We start from the raw sequence: 20,804 nt of genomic DNA, 5'->3' as shown, positions 1-20,804 counted from the left end.
TCGTTTGCTTTGAATGATTTCTCCCCACCAGAGCAACGCAGCAAATCTGGCAGCAGACTTTTCTGCCATCAAGGAACTGGACTCACTCAGCAATGAGATTGTTGACCTACAAAGGTGAGTGTCAATCATCAGAGTTGCAGGGCTCTATGTTGACCAGGGCTCTATGTTGACCAGGGCTCTGTCCACATGTGCGCCTAAGGTGAGAAATGTAGGTGTACACACAGAAATGTTGAAGCACAATGAAATATATTTGAGGTAATAAAGCTGGAATCCTACATTTTTTTTTTCTAGGCCCACTGGTGCTCCTAAATCAAATTTGAGGTTTCACAGCAAAATATTTGGACTCATATTAGAGTCAAATGGTCTCTCTGTAGCGCACTAAGTTGTATTCGTCCATGTACCAAGTGTATTTGAGAGATGGGTTAGTTCCGGCTTTTTGTTTGGGATTAGTTTGGTAGCGTGTTGGAGCATATAACTACCCCTCTCGAAAGTAGAGCTCGCTTTGTCTCACCACATTGGACCATTTCAGGGAATATACACAGTACAGTTGTAATGGTGTCGGTGGAATCTTGTTTAAAGACACACACACGTGTTCCCGTTGAAGTGTGTCTTGCTGTTTGATGCCAGAGCACATGGAGGGAGCTGGGAGGCTGAATAAGGAAGGAGAGGAGAGGAGGGAAGGAGCCTTTTAGCAGGGTCTCCAGAGGTACGCTCTCTGGCTCGTTCGGTTCGCTCTCTGGCTCGTTCGGTTCGCTCTCTGGCTCGTTCGGTTCGCTCTCTGGCTCGCCCGGTTCGCTATGCCTTGTTCGTTCGCTCTCTGGCTCACTCGCTCTCTGGCTCACTCGCTCTGTCTGGCTGGCTCGCTCTGGCCCTTTTTAACTAGGCAAGTCAGTTTAGAACAAGTTCTTATTTACAATGGTGGCTTTCCCCCTCTGTTTTGAATTGAGGAAGTACAGACCATATTTTATCACTTGCTTACACATCACATATCTGCCCCACTACAGTCATAACAGCTACATCACAGGGGAAATGAATTTGTTGTTGTATAACTTCCCTTTTCTGGTTAGTAAAGAGTGAGAAAAGATGTCTGAAAGTAGTAGTCTTCATCAGTGTCTGGATAGCAGGTGTAAGTTTTGAACTTTATTATTAGGCTTTAGGCATCAGATTGAGGATAATGTACGGGAAGCTACAAAGGTGTGTTTTTGGGGGATTGCTGTAAGTGTCCATGACAAGGTGCTGCTGTAAACCTGCGCTTACCTTTTGGAGGGGCTGTGGATGAAGCAATGTATTCTTCAGCTTAGAGCAGGAGGGTGAGGTGGTCTTTTGACTTGCTGTCTGAAACCAGAATTCTGTAATTTTGGGCTGTTAAATTGGGAGAGCTGCTCCTAGGACCATGTAATGTCAACAGCTGTCATTTCTGGATACTTGCCAGCCAGGGCATCTAAATTATACAGTCAGTGAAGTCGGTACTCCTGACTCGCACGTCTCCTACCTCACTTCAGCTTCTCCCTGCGCTGGTTCTACTCTCTCTCTACATGCGTGGCTGTTGGTTGAAACGAAAGGAGGACAGGTTCATTCGTCCATGTTGATCAAAATAACATTATTCATTATATTTGATAATATGAACTGTGGAAATATGAATGGAAAAAGATAATTTGCATTTTTTCATTCAGTTTAAATGAATTATTTTTTACATTCACTATTCATTCTATTGGCCAGCCTTTTGGCATATTTATGTTCTACTTTGCTAAATGAATGGCTTTGTTATTGTCATTTGATAAAGATCCAGGAGAAAGATTTGGACTTGGTAGGAGAGCTGATAACCGAGGCCCCGCCTACTGTGCAAATGTTTCCACTTATCCCCGTCTTCTGCTTCCTCTCCTCTACCTTGTCATCTGACCACGAAAGGGTTGGGAGGGGTGGATGGGAGGATGAACAGGCAGGGAAATGAACAATGGGAGGTATAGAGCTTCATCCCTCCCTTCTCTTTGCTGAATCACTGACACTTCCTCCAGGCAGCCACACACAGTCCTACCCCTCTCTCGCCTCTCATCTGCCAGAACACACGACACACACGCACAGACCCCCTCAAGGCAGTTGTTGCAGGCGTTGGTTGGTCAGTCGGTGTGGTCTGCTACAGTAGGATCAGGATGGTGGTGCAGGGAGTGGAGCTGTCGGCTGGGCAAGAATGTGGTGGTGGGGTGGTAGCCTGGCTGGGGGTGCCCTCGGTCTCCACGGTGATTAAATACTCATGTCTGCTGTGCTGGTCTTCCAGGGAGAAGAGCAATGTGGAACAGGAAATTAAAGAGCAGGAGAAGAGCATCAGAGAAAGGACCAGTGAAGTCCAGGTACAGTGAATGTGCTGCCTGCATGCCTCCCCTGAGCTTTCTCACTGCCCTTATTGTTTCACTACATTTCATCCACTTGATGACTCTCTGTACATTTCGATTTTCTACTGGTTTTATAAATACATTTTCTCATGTCAAATCAGTCTACTGTTCAGCTGCTCTTGTTGGATTTGTTAGAGGTAGCCCCTTGAGTCTGTTAGGCTATGAAGCTATGGCTGAGCAGCAGAGAAACCAAACATACCCTCCCTGTCTGAGTCAGAGCCGCCTCTATAGTGCACCATGATGATATTTTGATGTTGACGATCTCGATTGCGCGAACTGAACTGTAGCCTCAAGCTGTTTAGTTCTTGCTTCAGTGATACATTTTGACAGTTACCTCTTTTAATATCAAGCATATGAACTGATTTATTAATATAACCTATTTGGAGGACGTACGTACATTATTTACCATTCATTTATATATGGCACAAAATAATCTGAAACAGCAAATGCATCCAACAAGTTTGTGGAATCACAAGCTTGATGTCATTATTGCGTGCTAGGAATATCAGACCAAATGCTGAACCTTTTGACTACTTAATTATACTTAATAAGTGAAAAATCTGTCCATGTGCCCTTGAGCAAGGCACTTAACCCTAATTGCTCCTGTAAATCACTCTGGATAATTGCATCTGCGAAATGACAAAGTGAAATTTGCCCCAATGAATAAAAAGTGCTGTAATTTCTAAATAATTCACCCGCTATGGATGACAATGCTCTCAAATTGAAGCTGACAGTCTTCACTTTAACCTCCATAGTCATTGTATCATTTCAAGAAATGTCACTGTCCCTAAACTTTGAGCTCACTGTATATTAAATTATACTTTAATACCCTGTAATCTGGCTCTGTACATATGTTATTTAATGCATTTTTAGGAAAATGTCAAGTGTTCTTGAATAAGCCAATGCCATAGTAGAGGGCTATCAGCTGTAAGCCCGATGCCAGTGTGTGACTATAATCTTGTCTTTATAATCTTCTCTGTCAGGTTTAATTATCCCATCCTCTCAGGTCCTGTTCACTATTGACCCACTCTCTCTGGGAGGACTAAATTTAACATTTAACACTTGTACACCTTTTATATTGCCACTTCTCGGCCGCACTTGAACCCTAGTGATTGAAACTATATAGGAATATGGCAATATTACCCTGCGTTGAACATGAGTTATTTTCTGCTTTGTATTTGTGATTGGCTGCTCTTCCTCTGGTATTGTACGCCAATGGCGTGAAAGGCTGTCATTAGACCGACAGCACTGTTTCCTTACCCCAGGGTTCCCCTCAGCGATGCCCAGTCACTGCCAATTAGCCATTATCAATATATCAATAATGGGAAAATTAGTCTGTTTTTCAATAGGTATATGAGCAACTGAGTTTGGATTATGCAGTAAAAATGAAGGCCAATGAGTAGTAATCTAACTATTTAACATTTGCACAGTGATCGGGAGTAATTCTCCCTGCAGTAAATCAGTAATGTAATTGCTGAATATGAAGTATTCTAAGCAAATAGGGATCAATAAACTGTTTGCTTTTTAATCTTTGGTAGTTGTAGCACTCGCACTTGAATGAGGACAGGAGTGCCTCGCCGCTGAGTTGGTCTGATAAATGGCTTCTATTTTGGGCTGTGACTGCCTGGCTGCTTTAAACAGACAGAGCTTAGAGTTGCTCCTCTGAAGGAACGGATGAAGACGTTCGTCCCTCTGAGCCTGTGCTGAGTAGTGGCTGATTACAGTTTATACCACACCTTCCTACACACACTTCCTCTAAACATCATCATGTAGGCATAAACACTAAGTCAATGTGTAATGGTACTGTGGGGAAGCTCCTTTTCTCACCTCTTTCTCTGGATGCTGTGACTTATCCCTGCCCTCCTCAGGACCTGCAGAATCAGGTGCAGAAGGAAAGCGGCGAGCTGCAGCGGCTGCAGTCTCAGCGCCAGGAGGTCCAGGATACTCTGGAGGAGCTGGACCAGCAGAAGACCACTCTGGAGGAGCAGCTTCGTCACATCTGCCAGCAGTGCAGCCATGAGAACCAGCTGGTGAGACTACAGAACCTATCAACCAACCACCATCTCCCACAGCACCTGGATCACCTTCAGAGAGGATCTAGTCAATAGCAACTACATATGATGGTCAAATGTACATCTAGTCACAGTCAGATTGTCCACCATTTTGTTTGACCTATTTTCTCACATCTTGCTTCACTTTCTGTGTTTGTTGGGTGTGTGTGTGTTAGATCTTGTCACTAGAGGCGGAACACACGGCGCAGGAGCAGAGGATAGAGGAGTACGAGGAGCAGCTGGTGCAGGCCAGAGAGGAGCTGCTGCGACTGCAGGAGGAGGGCCAGCAGCTGGAAGAGAAGGTGCAGGCAGCGCGGGAGCAGTTCACCCCCTTGCAGGAATCGGTCAAGGACTCCTTCTCTCAGGTATCTCAGGTGAGTCTACTATGACTCACCACCATTACTATTACGGTGGTGGCAAAGATTGTAAATGGAGAGAACAAAATATGATTGACGAGAAAGAATGTATCAAATCAAAGTTTGTCACGTGCGCCGAATATAACCGGTATAGGGCTCTAACCAATAGTGCGGGGAAAAAAGGTGTGTGTGGGTAAGTAAAGAAATTAAACAGTAGTAAAAAGACATTTGAAAATAAAAATAACATAAAAATAACGGTAGTATTGGTGATTTATTGGTGAGTGAATGCTTAGGTTTTATAAATTACATGTCATCCTTACCAAGCAATCTGTCATCAATCATGTTTTGTTCTCTCCAACTTGTGTGTGTATCTCTATCAGTACCAGTCAAACGTTTTTTACTACTTTCTACATTGTAGAATAATAGTGAAGACATCAGAACTATGGAATCATGTAGTCACCAAAAAAGTTTTTAACAAATCAAAATATATTTGAGATTCTCAACCATTTTCTCAACCAGTTTTACCTGGAATGCTTTTCCAAGAGTCATGAAGGAGTTCCCACATATATGCTTAGCAATTGTTGGCTTCTTTTCCTTCACTCTGTGATCCAACTCATCCCAAACTATCTCAATTGGGTTGAGGTTGTCGTGGAAATATTTGGTCAATCATATTTCATAAATACCGGAGCATGTGAGTTCAAATATACTTTTTAATACTTCATAATAAAAGCAGAGCTGCATCATGAATACAACTGCCTTCCAATCTTGGTACAAACTACTTATACATTTGTCCTCCTTACGTCATACTTATAGTAACTCCTCTTAATGACTTATCACCTCTGGCATTTAGCCACCGTTATCATATTAGGACATGCAACCTGTAGAGTCACAAATAGTTTGGGCTGCGTGGGTCTTCCTTTCCTGTGGCGGTCCTCATGAGAGCCAGTTTCATCATAGCGCTTGATGGTTTTTGCGACTGCACTTGACATTTTCCCACATTGGCTGATGTCTTAAAGTAATGGTGGACGATTGTTTCTCTTTGCTTATTTGACCTGTTCTTACCATAATATGGACTTGGTCTTTTACCAAATAGAGCAATCTTCTGTATACCACCCCTTCCTTCTCACCACAACTGATTGGCTCAAATGCATTAGGAAGGAAAGAAATTCCACAAATGAACTTTTAACAAGGCACACCTGTTAATTGAAATGCATTCCAGGTGACTACCTCATGAATCTGGTTGAGAGAATGACAAGGGAAAGTGTGGCTACTTTGAAGAATCTGAAATGTAAAATATATTTTGATATGAACTTTTTTTGTTTACTACATGATTCTATGTGTGTTATTTCATAGTTTTGATGTCTTCACTATTATTATACAATGTAGACAATAGTCAAAAGAAAAGAAAACCCATTGCATGAGTAGGTGTCAACGTTTGACTGGTACTGTGTGTATCTATATCCATCACTCTGCGCTCTCTCTCTCCCTTATCCCTGTGCTCTCTGTACCTCTGTTTGTATGGAGGGCAGGTGCACCAGAAGCAAAGTGATCTACAGATTGAGGAGCGGATGGTCACGGCCCAGCTCAGCTGTAAGAATTCCTTAGAGGAGGATCCAGTGCTGGTGAATGGCTCAGCGAAGGAGCAGCATCAGGAAGACCAGCCTGAGGAGCTGAGAGTAGAGCCTCCAGCCAGCCAGCCACAGATGGAGCCTGCTGAACCAATGGAAGAAGTAGATGAGGAGGATCGGCCTAAGACCCCAGAGGAACCAGAGCCCAAGTCTGATGCCTTCGAAGACCTCTATAACAGCTTATCTTCCACTGTCTGGCCAGTACCACAGGACAACCTTGTGAAGGCAATATATTGTACTATGAAATATCTGGGTCATTTATTATTTGTTCATAAGTCTGAGTGCTACTTGTGCGTGTTGTTATGCCATCATGGTGTCTGAAGTTGCCTTTTTTCCTTCTCTTTTCTCAGGAGCACATTAGTCCCATTGCTTTCCCCCTTCAGGAGCACAGCAGTCCTACTGCTGAAGTTGAAGCAGAGGTCAAAGATCTAGAAAAAGAAGATGAGGAGTCGTCGTTTAAAGCGAGCACTCCCAAGGTACAATCTGGTCCAATATGGCCGCTTCATCTTTAGCCATGGGATTCCCCCCTGGAATCCAGATCTGGGTTCAGGTCATTTATTTCAATATTTTCTATGAATGAGTCTTTTTAAATAATGTGGCCCTATTCAGCTACTTCTATGAGAAGTTTAAAAAAAAAAATCCTATAAATTGCCTACTCTTTGATAGTATTGGCATTATTTAAAATACCAAACTGACCTAGTTCAAATGCATGGGAGTATTTTATTATTTTGTAAATATTTTCCAAATGCATTTACAAAAACAATTTAAACATTCAACTACTTGTCTTTAAAGAGGAAATACTTTGCTTTCGTAAAGTATTTATACCCCTTGACATTTTCAAAAGTTTTAGGTTACAGCCTTATTCTAAAATTGATTTGAATTGTTTTTTTCCCTCATCAATCGACACACAATACCCCATAATGGGAAAGCAAAAACAGGATTTTAGGGATGTTTGCTAATTTATAATAAATGTACTTGAATATCACATTTACATAAGTACTCAGACCCTTTACTCAGTACTTTGTTGCAGCACCTTTGACCGCAATTACAGCCTCAAGTCTTCTTGGGTATGACGCTACAAGCTTGGCACACCTGATCCTTTCAAGCTCTGTCATGTTGGATGGGGAGCATTGCTGCACAGCTATTTTCAGGTCTCTCCAGAGAGCCTGTTGGAAAAGCATTCCAAGTGATCTTTTGTATACCAACCCTACCTTGTCACAACACAACTGATTGGCTCAAATGCATTAAGAAGGAAAGACATTCCACAAAATAACTTTTAACAAGGCACACCTGTTAATTGAGGTACATTCCACGTGACTACCTCATGAAGCTGGTTGAGAGAATGACAAGTGTGCCAAGCTGTCATCAAAATATATATTGATTTGTTTCACACTTTTTTGGTTACTGTCTTCGCTATTATTCTACAATGTACAAAATAGTAAAAATATAATTTTAACCTGAATGAGTAGGTGTCAACTTTTGACTGGTACTGTATATCTCCCCAAATACTTAATTCCAATGTAATAGAAAATAATTGAAATACTCTAAATATTATTTGAACCCAGGTTCTGCTGGACTGTGCTGTATTTCCTTAGCAGGTGGACTCTCCAGAGCCAGAACTGAGACCAGAGTCAACTGAGCCTCCCCATGCTACCCTGCCTGTGCTGCCTCCACAGACCACTTCCCATCCAGTCCCTGATTTGGACTTCTTCCAGTCAGACCCCTTCACTGACCGTGAGTTACCCCTCCACGTCTCAGATAGTTTTATTGTACTAACAGGAGCAATTTCAAACTTGACAAACCTACTGTATGTATGAATGTTCAGTGCATTTGGAAAGTATTCAGACCCCTTGACAATTTCCACATTTTGTTACGTTACATCCTTAAACAATTTTAGAATAAATCAAATGTTTCCCTCATCAATCTACACACAATACCTCATAATGAAAAAGACAGGTTTTTAGAAATGTTTGCTTATTTATTAAAAATAATAACCAGAAATACCTTATTGACATAAGCATTCAGACCCTTCGCTATGAGATTTGAAATTGAGCTCTGGTGCATCCTGTTTCCATTGATCATCCTTGATGTTTCTACAATGTGATTGTAGTCCACTTGTGGTAAATTCAATTGATTGGACATGATTTGGACAGGCACACGCATGCCTAATATAAGGTCCCACAGTTGACAGTGCATGTCAGAGCAAAAACCAAGCCATGAGGTCGAAGGAATTCTCCGTAGAGCTCCATGACAGGATTGTGTTGAGGCACAGATCTGGGGAAGGATACCACAAAATGTCTGCAGCATTGAAGGTTCCAAGAACATCATTCTTAAATGGAAGAAGTTTGGAATGACCAAGATTTTTCCTGGAGCTGGCCAAACTGAGCAATCGGCGGTGAAGGGCTTTCATCAGGGAGGTGACCAAGAACCCAATGGTCACTCTGACAGAGCTCTAAAGTTCCTCTGTGGAGATGGGAGAACCTTCCAGAAGGACAACCATCTCTGCAGCATTCCACTAGCCAGGCCTTTATGGTAGTGGCCAGACAGAAGCCTCTCCTCAGTAGAAGACACATGACAGCCCACTTGGAGTTTGCCAAAAGGCACCTAAAGGACTCTCAGACCATGAGAAACAAGAATCTCTGGTCTGATGAAACCAAGATTGAACTATTTGGCCTGTTTTCCAAGCGTCACGTCTGGAGGAAACCTGGCACCGTCCCTACGGTGAAGCATGGTGGTGGTGGCAGCATCATGCTGTGGGGATATTTTTCAGTGGCAGGGACTGGGAGACTTGTCAGGATCGAGGGAAGATGAACAGAGCAAAGTACCAGAGAACCTTGATTAAAACTTCCTTCAGAGTGCTCAGGACCTCAGACTGGGGAGAAGGTTTACCTTCCAACAGGACAACAACCCTAAGCACACAACCAAGACAATGCAGGAGTGGTTTCGGGACATGTCTCTGAATGTCCTTGAGTGGCCCAGCCAGAGCCTGGACTCGAACCCGATCGAACATCTCTGGAGAGTCCTGAAAAAAGCTGTGCAGCGACGCTCCGCATCCAACCTGACAGAGCTTGAGAGGATCTGCAGAGAAGAATGGGAGAAACTCCCTAAAAACAGATATGCCGAGCTATAAATGTGATTTTCAGTTCAAAGGGTGGCTACTTTGAAGAATCTCAAATATAAAATATATTTTGATTTTATTACACTTTTTTGGTTACAAGATTCTATAGGTGTTCTTCTTTAGTTTTGTTGTCTAACCTATTATTATTATTATTATTCTACAAAGTAAAAATAAAGAAAAACCCGTGTGAGTGTGTGTGTGTGGACATATATACATATTAGTTGAACTCGGAAGTTTACTTACTTAGGTTGGAGTCATTAACTTGTTTTTCAACCACTCCACAAATTTCTTGTTAACAAACTATAGTTTTGGCGAGTCGGCTAGGACATCTACCTTGTGCATGACACAGGACATTTTTCCAACAATTGTTTACAGACAGATTATTTCACTTATAATTCACTGTATCACAATTCCAGTGGGTCAGAAGTTTACATACACTAAGTTGACTGTGCCTTTAAACAGCTTGGAAAATTCCAGAAAATTGTCATGGCTTTAGACATTTCTGATAAGCTAATTGACATCATTTGTTTCAATTGGATGTGTCCCTTCGGATGTATTTCAAGGCCTACCTTCAAACTCAGTGCCTCTTTGCTTGACATGGGAAAATCAAAAGAAATCAGCCAAGACCTCAGAAAAAAAATTGTAGACCTCCACAAGTCTGGTTCATCCTTGGGAGCAATTTCCAAACACCTGAAGATACCACGTTCATCTGTACAAACAATAGAACGCAAGTATAAACACCGTGGGACCATGCAGCCGTCATACCGCTCAGGAAGGAGACTCATTCTGTCTCCTCGAGATGAACGTACTTTGGTGCAAAAAGTGCACATCAATCCCAGAACAACAGCAAAGGACCTTGTGAAGATGCTGGAGGAAACGGGTATAAAAGTATCAATATCCACAGTAAAACGAGTCCTAAGGACAACAAAGTCAAGGTATTGGAGTGGCCATCACAAAGCCATGACCTCAATCCTATAGAAAATGTGTGGGCAGAACTGAAAAAGCGTGTGTGAGCAAGGAGGCCTACAAACCTAACTCAGCTACACCAGCTCTGTCAGGAGGAATGGGCCAAAATTCACCAATTTGTTGTGGGAAGCTTGTGGAAGGCTACCTGAATCGTTTGATCCAAGTTAAACAATTTAAAGGCAATACTACCAAATACTAATTGAGTATATGTAAACTTCTGGGAATGTGATGAAAGAAATAAAAGCTGAAATTAATTATTCTCTCTACTATTATTCTGCCGTTTCACATTCTTAAAATAAAGTGGTGATCCTAACTGACCTAAGACAGTAAAAATTCCCTAGGATTAAATGTCAGGAATTGTGAAAACTGAGTTTAAATGTATTTGGCTAAGGTGTATGATCCATCCATGTCAGGCCTTTTTTGCTTTGTCTTTGGCGTATTGTGTGTTGATTAATGGGGGGGGGGGGCTATTTTATTCATTTTAGACATAAGGCTTTAACTTAACGAAATGCTGAATAAGTCAAAGGGTCTGAATACTTTCCGTATGTATGTAATAAAAATGAGTCCCAGCTGATTCTGTTGTCTGTCTGTGCAGAGGATCCATTTAAAGATGATCTGTTTGGAAAGGCAGATGTTTCTGGTGAGTGTTGTTCACTCAGTATGAGCTCAAACAATGCAGCTATACATTGGAGCCACCAAATCAGAAATATTTTTATATTAGCCTGTATTTTGAATGTGAACCTGTAACGTAGCTGTTCTTCAACAGATCCATTTGGAGGGGACCCATTCAAGGGTACAGATCCCTTTTCTGCTGACTCCTTCTTCAAGCAGTCTTCGGCCTCCCCCTTCCCTTCTGCTGACCCCTTCAGTGGCAGCGCCAGCCTAGTGGAGCCTGACCTGTTTCCAGCTCCTCTTAACGAGGCTGCAGGGCTGGACCCCTTCAGTGGCAGCGCCAGCCTAGTGGAGCCTGACCTGTTTCCAGCTCCTCTTAACGAGGCTGCAAGGCTGGACCCCTTCAGCTCCAAAGCCAACAACAAGGCAGCCAGGGACCCCTTCAGCGCCAAGGTCAACAACGTGGATGCGGATCCGTTTGGATCCAAAATGGACTCCCTGGCAGAGGCAGACCCGTTTGGCTCCCAGTGTACTACAGGCCCGGATCCCTTCAGCTGCTCCCAGCCAGGCTCTGAGCTCCCCACTGTGAGTGGTGCCACCGTGCTGAACTGTCCATATGCCTCAGGGATATTCACTCAGGCAGCTACCCAATTTACCCCACCAAAAAACCCTCCTCCTGCACCAGCACATTGTGTTAATTATGCTCCCAGATAGATTCAGTCTGTGCATGGTAATGAAGAATGACTGTGCACTTCTGTCCTTAATTATTCTAGCTAGGTGTGCGCTGTCTGTCGGGTTTTAGTTTATAACTGACATTGTATGTGTTTCCCAAAAGGATCTCATTGCAGCAACCAATGACCCTTTTGCGCCTGGAGGCACTGCTGGAAATACTGGCTCTGACCCAGGTAAGACGAGGATGGAGCCTCCCTCTTGGGAGTGGGTGGTAGTGCAAATGGTAGTACTCTGTCTGGCTAAACTGTGCGTTGTTGAACAATATTTACATGTGTGTGCTTCAGATCCATTTGCTGCTGTGTTTGGCATCGAATCATTTGGAGTGGGATTTGCAGACTTCAGTGCCTTGGCCAAGGTAAAGTCATGATTGGGTTCTCAAGTTGTCCTTGGTGGGTACCATCATGGCTGAGATGTGAGGAAAACTAAGGATCACTAGCTATTAGTGATCGTTAGGGACATTCCCGCTAAACCGCATGAATAATGGGGGTGATGAGGTGGTGTTGATGTAAATATGAACACCAGGGAATGATGTCAGTCATGCTCTTCTGGATCTCTGGTTGTTTTCAAGTCAAACGGTGCCGACCTCTTCGCCTCATCCAACTCCTCCAACAACAAGAACCTGTTCAAGGAGGACAGCCAGCCTAGCAGCCTTGATGTTCCCCCAGCCTTGCCCCCCAAGACAGGAACGCCCACCAGACCTCCCCCACCACCCCCAGGTCAGTCCTTCTGGAAAGCACATTTTCTTTCATGCTGTTTCTAGACTGTTTGTCCGTGCTTTTCTTCTGCCATTTGCAAGTAACAGAATGGCATTGGTATTGAAAACATGGAGATTTGGTACCTTGTGGGATTTTCTAGTCATTGTTGCACTTTTGCTAGGACATTACTTGACCTGAGTGCCTGGGCAGGGTTTCTGTGGGTTTTGGCCAAAACATAAATAAATGAAAAGCCGATAAGTTAAACTGTTGTCAGCCAAAATGACCGGGAGAAAAAATATATATGATTTTATTTCTTCCTGTATACACATGTGTAATTTTAATTGACAGATTTATTTCCCTATTGTACCCACCGCTTTGCCATTTCTCTCCATTTCATAGCACATTTCTTTTGTTGTCCTGAAAGGCACAATCCTAGTCATATTAACAAGTTATCCTAGTTGTATCTTTTAGATTCCCCCTCTTAAGATTTTCATCTGTCACATGTGGAATATCTATTAGGTGCTCTGTTTTAGAATGGTGTTTTCCTACGAATTGCATTTTGGAAAATGATTCGATTGTTTTATTGGCTGTATCATTACATGAGATTCATGTTCTGTTAAGATGCATTACCATAATCAAAATGTGATTTCTGTCATTCTGAGCACCATGGTTAGACACCCCAACGAGTTATGCATATGGGTCCGGTAAATGTTTCAAATGGCCGGTAAATTCAAATCTTCCCCGTCACGTTGTCTGGCGCCACATCTTCCCCGTCACGTTGTCTGGCACCACATCTTCCCCGTCACGTTGTCTGGCACCACATTTTCCCCGTCACGTTGTCTGGCACCACATTTTCCTAACAGAAACTCTGGTGTGTTTTTGAATGCAGGTAAGAGAGCCGACATCTCCAGGTCCGAGACGTCGGACTCGTTCCACAGAAGGGGGCCATTTCTGCCCCAGGGCCCAGGAGACCCCCCTTTCTCCCAACCTGCCAAGGATGCTGCCCAAGACCCGTTTGCCCCATCCTCACCCCGCCAGCCCGCACGGGACCCAGACCGATTTGCCAGCTTTGACAAAGTGAGAACCTCCCCAGCCCCCTCTCCTCATGACACCGTCTAGGTTGCCCTCCCCTGTTTCCTCGCTCACAAGCCAACCACCAAACGGCAGTCTCAGCCTCCCCTCCGTCCATAGCTAAACTCTCAAACTACCAACCTACCTAAGGAGCATTTATAAGTCCTTAAGGAAATATAGTTGTATTTTATACATTTCATTATTTTAAAAGCATTCCTTTGTTTTTCTATTGAGATATATAATGTTTTATATATTCCTTCTTCCTTATGTATTGCATATTACTTTGTCAATGTTATGTTTCTTTGTGAAGTTTATTAAAGCATTAAGGCACGAAGGGGTGTGGTATAAGGCCTATATACACCATGGCTAAGGGCTGTTCTTATGCACAACGCATCAGAGTGCCTGGACACAACCCTTAGCTGTGGTATATTGGCCATATACTACAAACCCATAAGGTAGAGCAGGAAAAATACATTATTTGTCATACCCGTGGTATATAGTCTGATATACCATGGCTGTCAGCCAATCAGCATTCAGGGCTAGAACCATCCAGTTTAAAAATATAATTATAGAAAACTGGGTGGATCTAGCCCTGAAAGCTAATTGGCTGACACCTGTGGTGTATCAGACTGTATGCCTTGGGTATGACAAAACATTTAATTGTAGTGCTCTAATTACATTGGTAACCAGTTTATAATAGCAATAATACCTCAGGGTTTGTAGTTTATGGCCAATACACCACACCTCCTTGGACCTTATTGCTTATCTTTAATTACATTTTTGTTTATTTCTAAGTTGAAGTTCAGACTTGTAATTGATGTTCCCTCAAATAACTTTACTCCTTTAATAGTGTAGCCATAGGTGTCTATATATTAATAAACATATTCTAGACTTCAGGCACACACCAAATCTTCTTCTTCCTGATGCATAGCCCTCAGGAGCCCCTGGTTGGCTGTGGATGGAAAGGCTAGGCTGCTTGCTTTGGCTCTTGTGATTGAATGTATTTAGCACACCCACAGAAACGATAAATGGCTTGACTGAGCTCCTATTCCTCCTGCTCCCTCTGACTGCCTCCACTCTGCATGACCTGCACCATGCCCTGCACACGCTGTCCTTGTGTCTGATTTGCGAGCTCCCGGTGATCCTCTACAGAGCCCCCTCACTGCCTCCACCATCTCACTCTGACTGGAATCACTCCTCCTTCTGCTTCCCACCATTCATCCTGTTATCACCACTCCCGCCACCAATCTGCACTGTGGAAGAAAGATTTCTGCTCTCTCTGGGTCTTTACTCTCATCTCTTCCTCAGTCAAATGAGCTCAATAAAACATCTTATGAAGGGTACGATCTCCATCTCTGGGCTCCATGTGTATCCATATCCACCAGGTTGATTTAGTACAGATAGCTACTGTTTGCACATTTTTTTACATTCTGTTATGATGCATAAATTCTGGCGTATTCAAATCCCCGATTGAATTAAGGCTTGAGGTGTAAAAAATCGATTTGGTCCGAATTCAAAAACCGAGTTTTACTGGTCTCGTATAAGCATTTCTGGATGTTGGTTAGATTTACAGTATTTTGATATACTTTGAAGTTACTTTGCCATTTTTCCTCTATCATGTTACATCCATCACCAACCATTTATATCCCATGTGAATAACTACATTTAGACAAAGCTGGAACATCCTACAGGGACTTTACCATCCAATTCACAGATCTATTCCCACAAGTATGTTGTTCATAAGTTGGTATACTTTTTCTGAGACGTTTACGTCTTCTGCAGTATATTTGGTCCAGGTTGTAAATCCATTAATATTCACTCCTGCTGTGCTGTCAGACTGTACGTCGTGAGTGATTTTAATGGGTCACAAACTGTTGAAGTCCCACACCTCATTATGAACAATGTGAATCAGTACCTGCTTTCTCTCTCAGTACCAACCACATATCTCTCTCTCTCTTTGATTTCATTGACATTAACTTTAGTGCTAAGAAATACAGATTGGCAATCTCCGAGCCAATCGTCAGTATATTGCATTACTATACTGTATTCATTTGTGGTCACCGGTATATATGGAACACTACAGAACCAGGCGTGTGTGTGTGTGTGAACTAAACACTTATAAACTGGGTGGTTTGAGCACTGAATGTTGATTGGCTGGCACCTGTGGTATATCTGACCGTATACCACAGCTATGACTTAACATGTATTTTTACTGCCCTAATTACATTGGTAACCAGTTTATAATGGCAGTTCAAGGTTTGTGGCATGTGGCCGGTATACCACTGCTAAGGGCTGTATCCAGGGACTTTGCGTCGAGGGTAAGAACAGCCTTTAGCCGTTGTATATTGGCCATAAACCCCCCTGATCCTTATTGCTTAAATATACCATATTTTATCATCCCACTGTCTAAAATGTGCATGATGTGTCTGTTGCTGTGTGAAATTCACCTGTGAAGGCTGTCACATGCAGACATGCTTTACAGCCATACAGGGGTTTCAGCCACTCAACTGCCCCCCTATCACTGATCTGGAGCTAATACATGTATTTTCATGTTAAACATTATAAGAGGAAATTGCAACCGTTTGCTTTTGGAACATACAAGAAGCTCTATTGAAATGCTGATAATGGTGCAGCTTACCATAAACAATAAGATGTCAAGGGGATCAGTATGCTGCTGCGAAATAGCTTAATACAGGACAGTTCACAACTTACTGTGTCCCTTTTTTAAAAATGGGTGTCAAGATGGGGAAAGTTGAGTGCAGTGGCACCATCAGGGAGGGATGTAGAATATACAGCTTTTTAAGGTGTTCTGATGTGTGTGTGTTTGTTTCTATGTGGTGTGAAGCAGCAGTACCATACTGAGGAGGACATGATTGAGTGGGCGAAGAGGGAGAGTGAGCGGGAGGAGAAGGAGCGCTTGGCCAGACAGGCACAACAGGAGCAAGAGGATCTGGAGCTGGCCATTGCCCTGAGCCAGTCAGAGTTTTCCTGAAAGACTCCCGGTTGCCCTGTGTGACCCAGCACTAACCAAAGGAAGGAGGGAGGGGTGGGAGAACTGAACTAAATGGCCTACTCAGACCCAATGAAGAGATGTTGAGTATTGGCTCTTCCTCCCACCCATTAACCCCTTTTCATTTTCTCCTACCCTCTCATTTTGTTTCACTCATCTATGGCCTTTTCAGTGTGTCTTTCAGTGTGTCTTCAATGGTGTTTGTCCAGGTGGTGGGTATAGGAACTGTGATGTTCTCTGTTAGGCTTCAATATCTCTCCTGATACAGTAAATAGACATGGAGATTGTAAAGTATATGTATACAGACCTAATTGTTAATAACCAACTCCTGTTAGCAATGCTCTTGTCTAGAAGCCTGCTCATACCGAGACCACCAGATAGTATTGAGCACTTATGGTAACCATTTCTCCCTGAGATTGAATGTAAGAGTGGCAACATGCCTTTTTCCTGTCTTCCCACTTGTTTTTTTCTTTTTGAAATTATGAACTTTATAATATGATTAACTCTAACAAGATAATAAGAGTCATGTTCCTCTAATTAATCTGTGTGTAAACCAATGTCAAATTGTAATCCATATTTGATTCATTTGGCTGTATACCAGACATGTAAAAAAAAATAGTGAATTGGATTTAATGTCTGAGCTGAGGTTTTGCTAGTGCTTGTGTAAAAACACATCTTAGAGATGACCTGACGTATGTCCTTACGAGAGTAGCCATTTTATGTAGAGAGTAGTCAAACGGTGCAGAGGGTTGGAAGGGAAAAGAGGAGATCCCGCTTCAGATACACACGGGTGGTTGTCCCGACTACTTTGACTACACTTAACTTTGAATTGAATTTGTGCATATATTTCTGATCACCCTACTTACTATAGGTTGTTCACCTTTCTCTCAACTCTTCCTCTCATCAACGTGTCCTTAAATGTATCTTTATATGCCAAACACCAGGCAGTGAATAAGACTCACATGCTCATTATCTGTTTGGAAAGTAATAATGATCTTGTAAACCATGTAACTCCCTGGTCACTCACTCCATTGTCCTCAGTGTCGTCTTCCTAATAGTCTCTTCATTCTGAAAGGTTTATTATAGCTGTACTAAGGGTTGTACATTTGCAAAAAATAAGTAAACCAGTAAAACAACTTTTATGTTCAGTTATATCCAGACCTCTGCATGTAGGACGCTTTTTCTTAGCGTGAAATGTAATCTACCCCCACCCAACACTACCCACCAATAGTCAAGTCAAAACTATTGACCACAAACAATTATTGTGGTTCATGAAGTGACATTTGAACAAATGAGAAAGTAAGTTGGTTGTACAGGAAGATGTTTTTAAATGTATTTTAAGTGGAAAAATATATAATTATTATAATTGTTAACTAGAAACCGGATACAGGCTGAGTGTAATACGCACAAGAAGAGTAGCTGCTGCCTTGGCAACAGCTAATGGGCATCCCTAATAAATACAAATGCAAATTATCCCTATTAGAATAGCTGTCTTCTGTAAATGGTCTGATTCTGTCACCAAAATCCACAACACGTGACACCCTGTCTCACCTATTTAGGGATACAGTCGTTTAGCCATGTCTTCTGATTCAGGGAGTTATGTACCCTTGTTATAACCAATAGGTTATAGTTTATAACTATGCCCAATTTTCCTGCTCAGGAAAAACTCCTGACCCAATATGGCAAATTCTCCACTGTATATAGGCTCAACATTTATAATACCTAGCTTCAGTTGAATACAGCCATCAGCAGGGGGTTCAGTTATAAAGAAAGTGGGTGTTAGTATTCTGAACCATCTTGTTTTTCAAAAAAGGTTTTTTTTTTGTACAAAGGCTGTTCTTCTGTCTGTGAACTTCAGTCACTTGAGGGTTTTACTTAAAAAGCCTTTTTGTGTTGGTGAGGAGAGACAGAATTAGAGTGGGGGGGGGGGGTAAATGTAACTGTAAGGCATTTTAAAGCATACCATTGTTTTTTTTGTTTCCAGATTAAATGAGAATAATTGTCACTAATCAAGAGGGGTGTAATGTGAAAGTACCCCGTTGACAAGGGAATGGCGTGGCTCAAGTTATTTGGGATATTTTGTTTTCTTACCAATGTACAACTCATGGACCCTTTTCATCCAGGTTTTTAGGTTCATCAGTAGAGACCATTCTGTAAATGAGCACCGTGGTCAGTTAGGACCCCCTAGGTGTTGTTCATTCAACAAATGTTTCTGTTTGTAAATACAATGGCGTTGTAAATTCTCCAGAGACAGCTGTGTTCCTTTTGTACCATCTGGTATTTAAAGGCTATCGGATACTATTGATCATCATGTCATTTGTATAGACTTCTTTTATTTTGAAATAAAAAAAAACACTTGTTGTTCTAAGCCATCTACCTATAGGTTTTTAAAAACGGGTTTATTGTAGGCTTTTTTGACTTATCATTTTTTTAACATGTCAGTAATGGTCAGAATATACTAAGTGAAACATTTAATTGAAAACAGAATAATAAATATAAACCCTTCGAACAACACTGGACTTTGTTTTGTGTGGGGATGGGTGTCAATCTAGCTTGGTCTCATAAACTAGATGGTAAACTTAAGTCTGTGATACTCTAAACATACAGTGGGGCAAAAAAGTATTTAGTCAGCCACCATTTGTGCAAGTTCTCCCACTTAAAAAGATGAGGCCTGTCATTTTCATCATAGGTACACTTCAACTATGACAGACAAAAAATCACATTGTAGGATTTTAATGAATTTATTTGCAAATTATGGTGGAAAATAAGTATTTGGTCAATAATAAAAGTTTCTCAATACTTTGTTATATACCCTTTGTTGGCAATGACAGAGGTCAAACGTTTTCTGTAAGTCTTCACGAGGTTTTCACACACTGTTGCTGTTATTTTGGCCCATTCCTCCATGCAGATCTCCTCTAGATCAGTGATGTTTTGGGGCTGTTGCTGTGCAACACGGACTCTCAACTCGCTCCAAAGATTTTCTATGGGGTTGAGATCTGGAGACTGGCTAGGCCACTCCAGGACCTTGAAATGCTTCTTACGAAGCCACTCCTTCTTGCCCGGGCGGTGTGTTTGGGATCATTGTCATGCTGAAAGACCCAGCCATGTTTCATCTTCAATGCCCTTGCTGATGGAAGGAGGTTTTCACTCAAAATCTCACGATACCATTCATTCTTTCCTTTACACGGATCTGTCGTCCTGGTCCCTTCAGAAAAACAGCCCCAAAGCATGATGTTTCCACCCCCATGCTTCACAGTAGGTATGGTGTTCTTTGGATGCAACTCGTCATTCTTTGTCCTCCAAACACGACGAGTTGGGTTTTTACCAAAAAGTTATATTTTGGTTACATCTGACCATATGACATTCTCCCAATCTTCTTCTGGATCATCCAAATGCTCTCTAGCAAACTTCAGACGGGCCTGGACATGTACTGGCTTAAGCAGGGGGACACATCTGGCACTGCAGGATTTGAGTCCCTGGCGGCGTAGTGTGTTACTGATGGTAAGCTTTGTTACTTTGGTCCCAGCTCTCTGCAGGTCACTAGGTCCCCCTGTGTGTTTCTGGGATTTTTGCTCACCGTTCTTGTGATTAATTTTGACCCCACGGGGTGAGATCCTGCGTGGAGCCCCAGATCGAGGGAGATTATCAGTGGTCTTGTATGTCTTCAATTTCCTAATAATTGCTCCCACAGGTGATTTCTTCAAACCAAGCTGCTTACCTATTGCAGATTGTCTTTCCAGCCTGGTGCAGGTCTACAATTTTGTTTCTGGTGTCCTTTGACAGCTCTTTGGTCTTGGCCATAGTGGAGTTTGGAGTGTGACTGTTTGAGGTTGTAGACAGATGTCAATTATACTGATAACAAGTTCAAACAGGTGCCATTAATACAGGTAAGTCGCTCTGGATAAGGCGTCTGTGGTAAAGGTAACAGAGGAGCCTCTTAAAGAAGAAGTTACAGGTCTGTGAGAGTCAGAAATGTTCCTTGTTTGTAGGTGACCAAATACTTATTTTCCACCATAATTTGCAAAAAAATTCTACAATGTGATTTTCTGGATTTTTTTTCTGATTTTGTCTGTCATAGTTGAAGTGTACCTATGATGAAAATTACAGGCCTCATCTTTTTAAGTGGGAAACTTGCACAATTGGTGGCTGACTAAATACTTTTTTGCCCCACTGTA

The 20,804-nt window shown here is 42.2% G+C and overlaps 1 protein-coding gene across 5 annotated transcripts in view; it reads left to right on the top strand.

Annotated features, from left to right (window-relative positions):
* Positions 1-19,141, top strand: part of LOC115145011 (epidermal growth factor receptor substrate 15-like) — a 30,883-nt gene extending 11,742 nt beyond the window's left edge. For 2 of the 5 annotated variants that reach the window (XM_029686214.2, XM_029686212.2), the window contains exons 12-25: positions 32-114; positions 2,276-2,348; positions 4,259-4,420; positions 4,618-4,815; positions 6,327-6,650; positions 6,776-6,901; positions 8,021-8,159; positions 11,105-11,149; positions 11,276-11,706; positions 11,957-12,026; positions 12,138-12,208; positions 12,422-12,569; positions 13,438-13,625; positions 16,465-19,141. In XM_029686214.2, the coding sequence (XP_029542074.2) occupies positions 32-114; positions 2,276-2,348; positions 4,259-4,420; positions 4,618-4,815; positions 6,327-6,650; positions 6,776-6,901; positions 8,021-8,159; positions 11,105-11,149; positions 11,276-11,706; positions 11,957-12,026; positions 12,138-12,208; positions 12,422-12,569; positions 13,438-13,625; positions 16,465-16,611 (2,205 nt within the window). In that variant the 3' untranslated portion in view covers positions 16,612-19,141. The remainder of the gene's footprint in view (positions 1-31; positions 115-2,275; positions 2,349-4,258; positions 4,421-4,617; positions 4,816-6,326; positions 6,651-6,775; positions 6,902-8,020; positions 8,160-11,104; positions 11,150-11,275; positions 11,707-11,956; positions 12,027-12,137; positions 12,209-12,421; positions 12,570-13,437; positions 13,626-16,464) is intronic. The other 3 variants (XM_029686216.2, XM_029686215.2, XM_029686213.2) reach the window with 3 other exon arrangements.
* The last annotated feature ends 1,663 nt before the right edge of the window (positions 19,142-20,804 follow it).

This window comes from Oncorhynchus nerka, linkage group LG17, assembly GCF_034236695.1.
Source record: "Oncorhynchus nerka isolate Pitt River linkage group LG17, Oner_Uvic_2.0, whole genome shotgun sequence".
NCBI classification, from domain to species: Eukaryota; Metazoa; Chordata; class Actinopteri; order Salmoniformes; family Salmonidae; genus Oncorhynchus; species Oncorhynchus nerka.
This window is presented reverse-complemented; position numbering and strand designations above follow the sequence as displayed.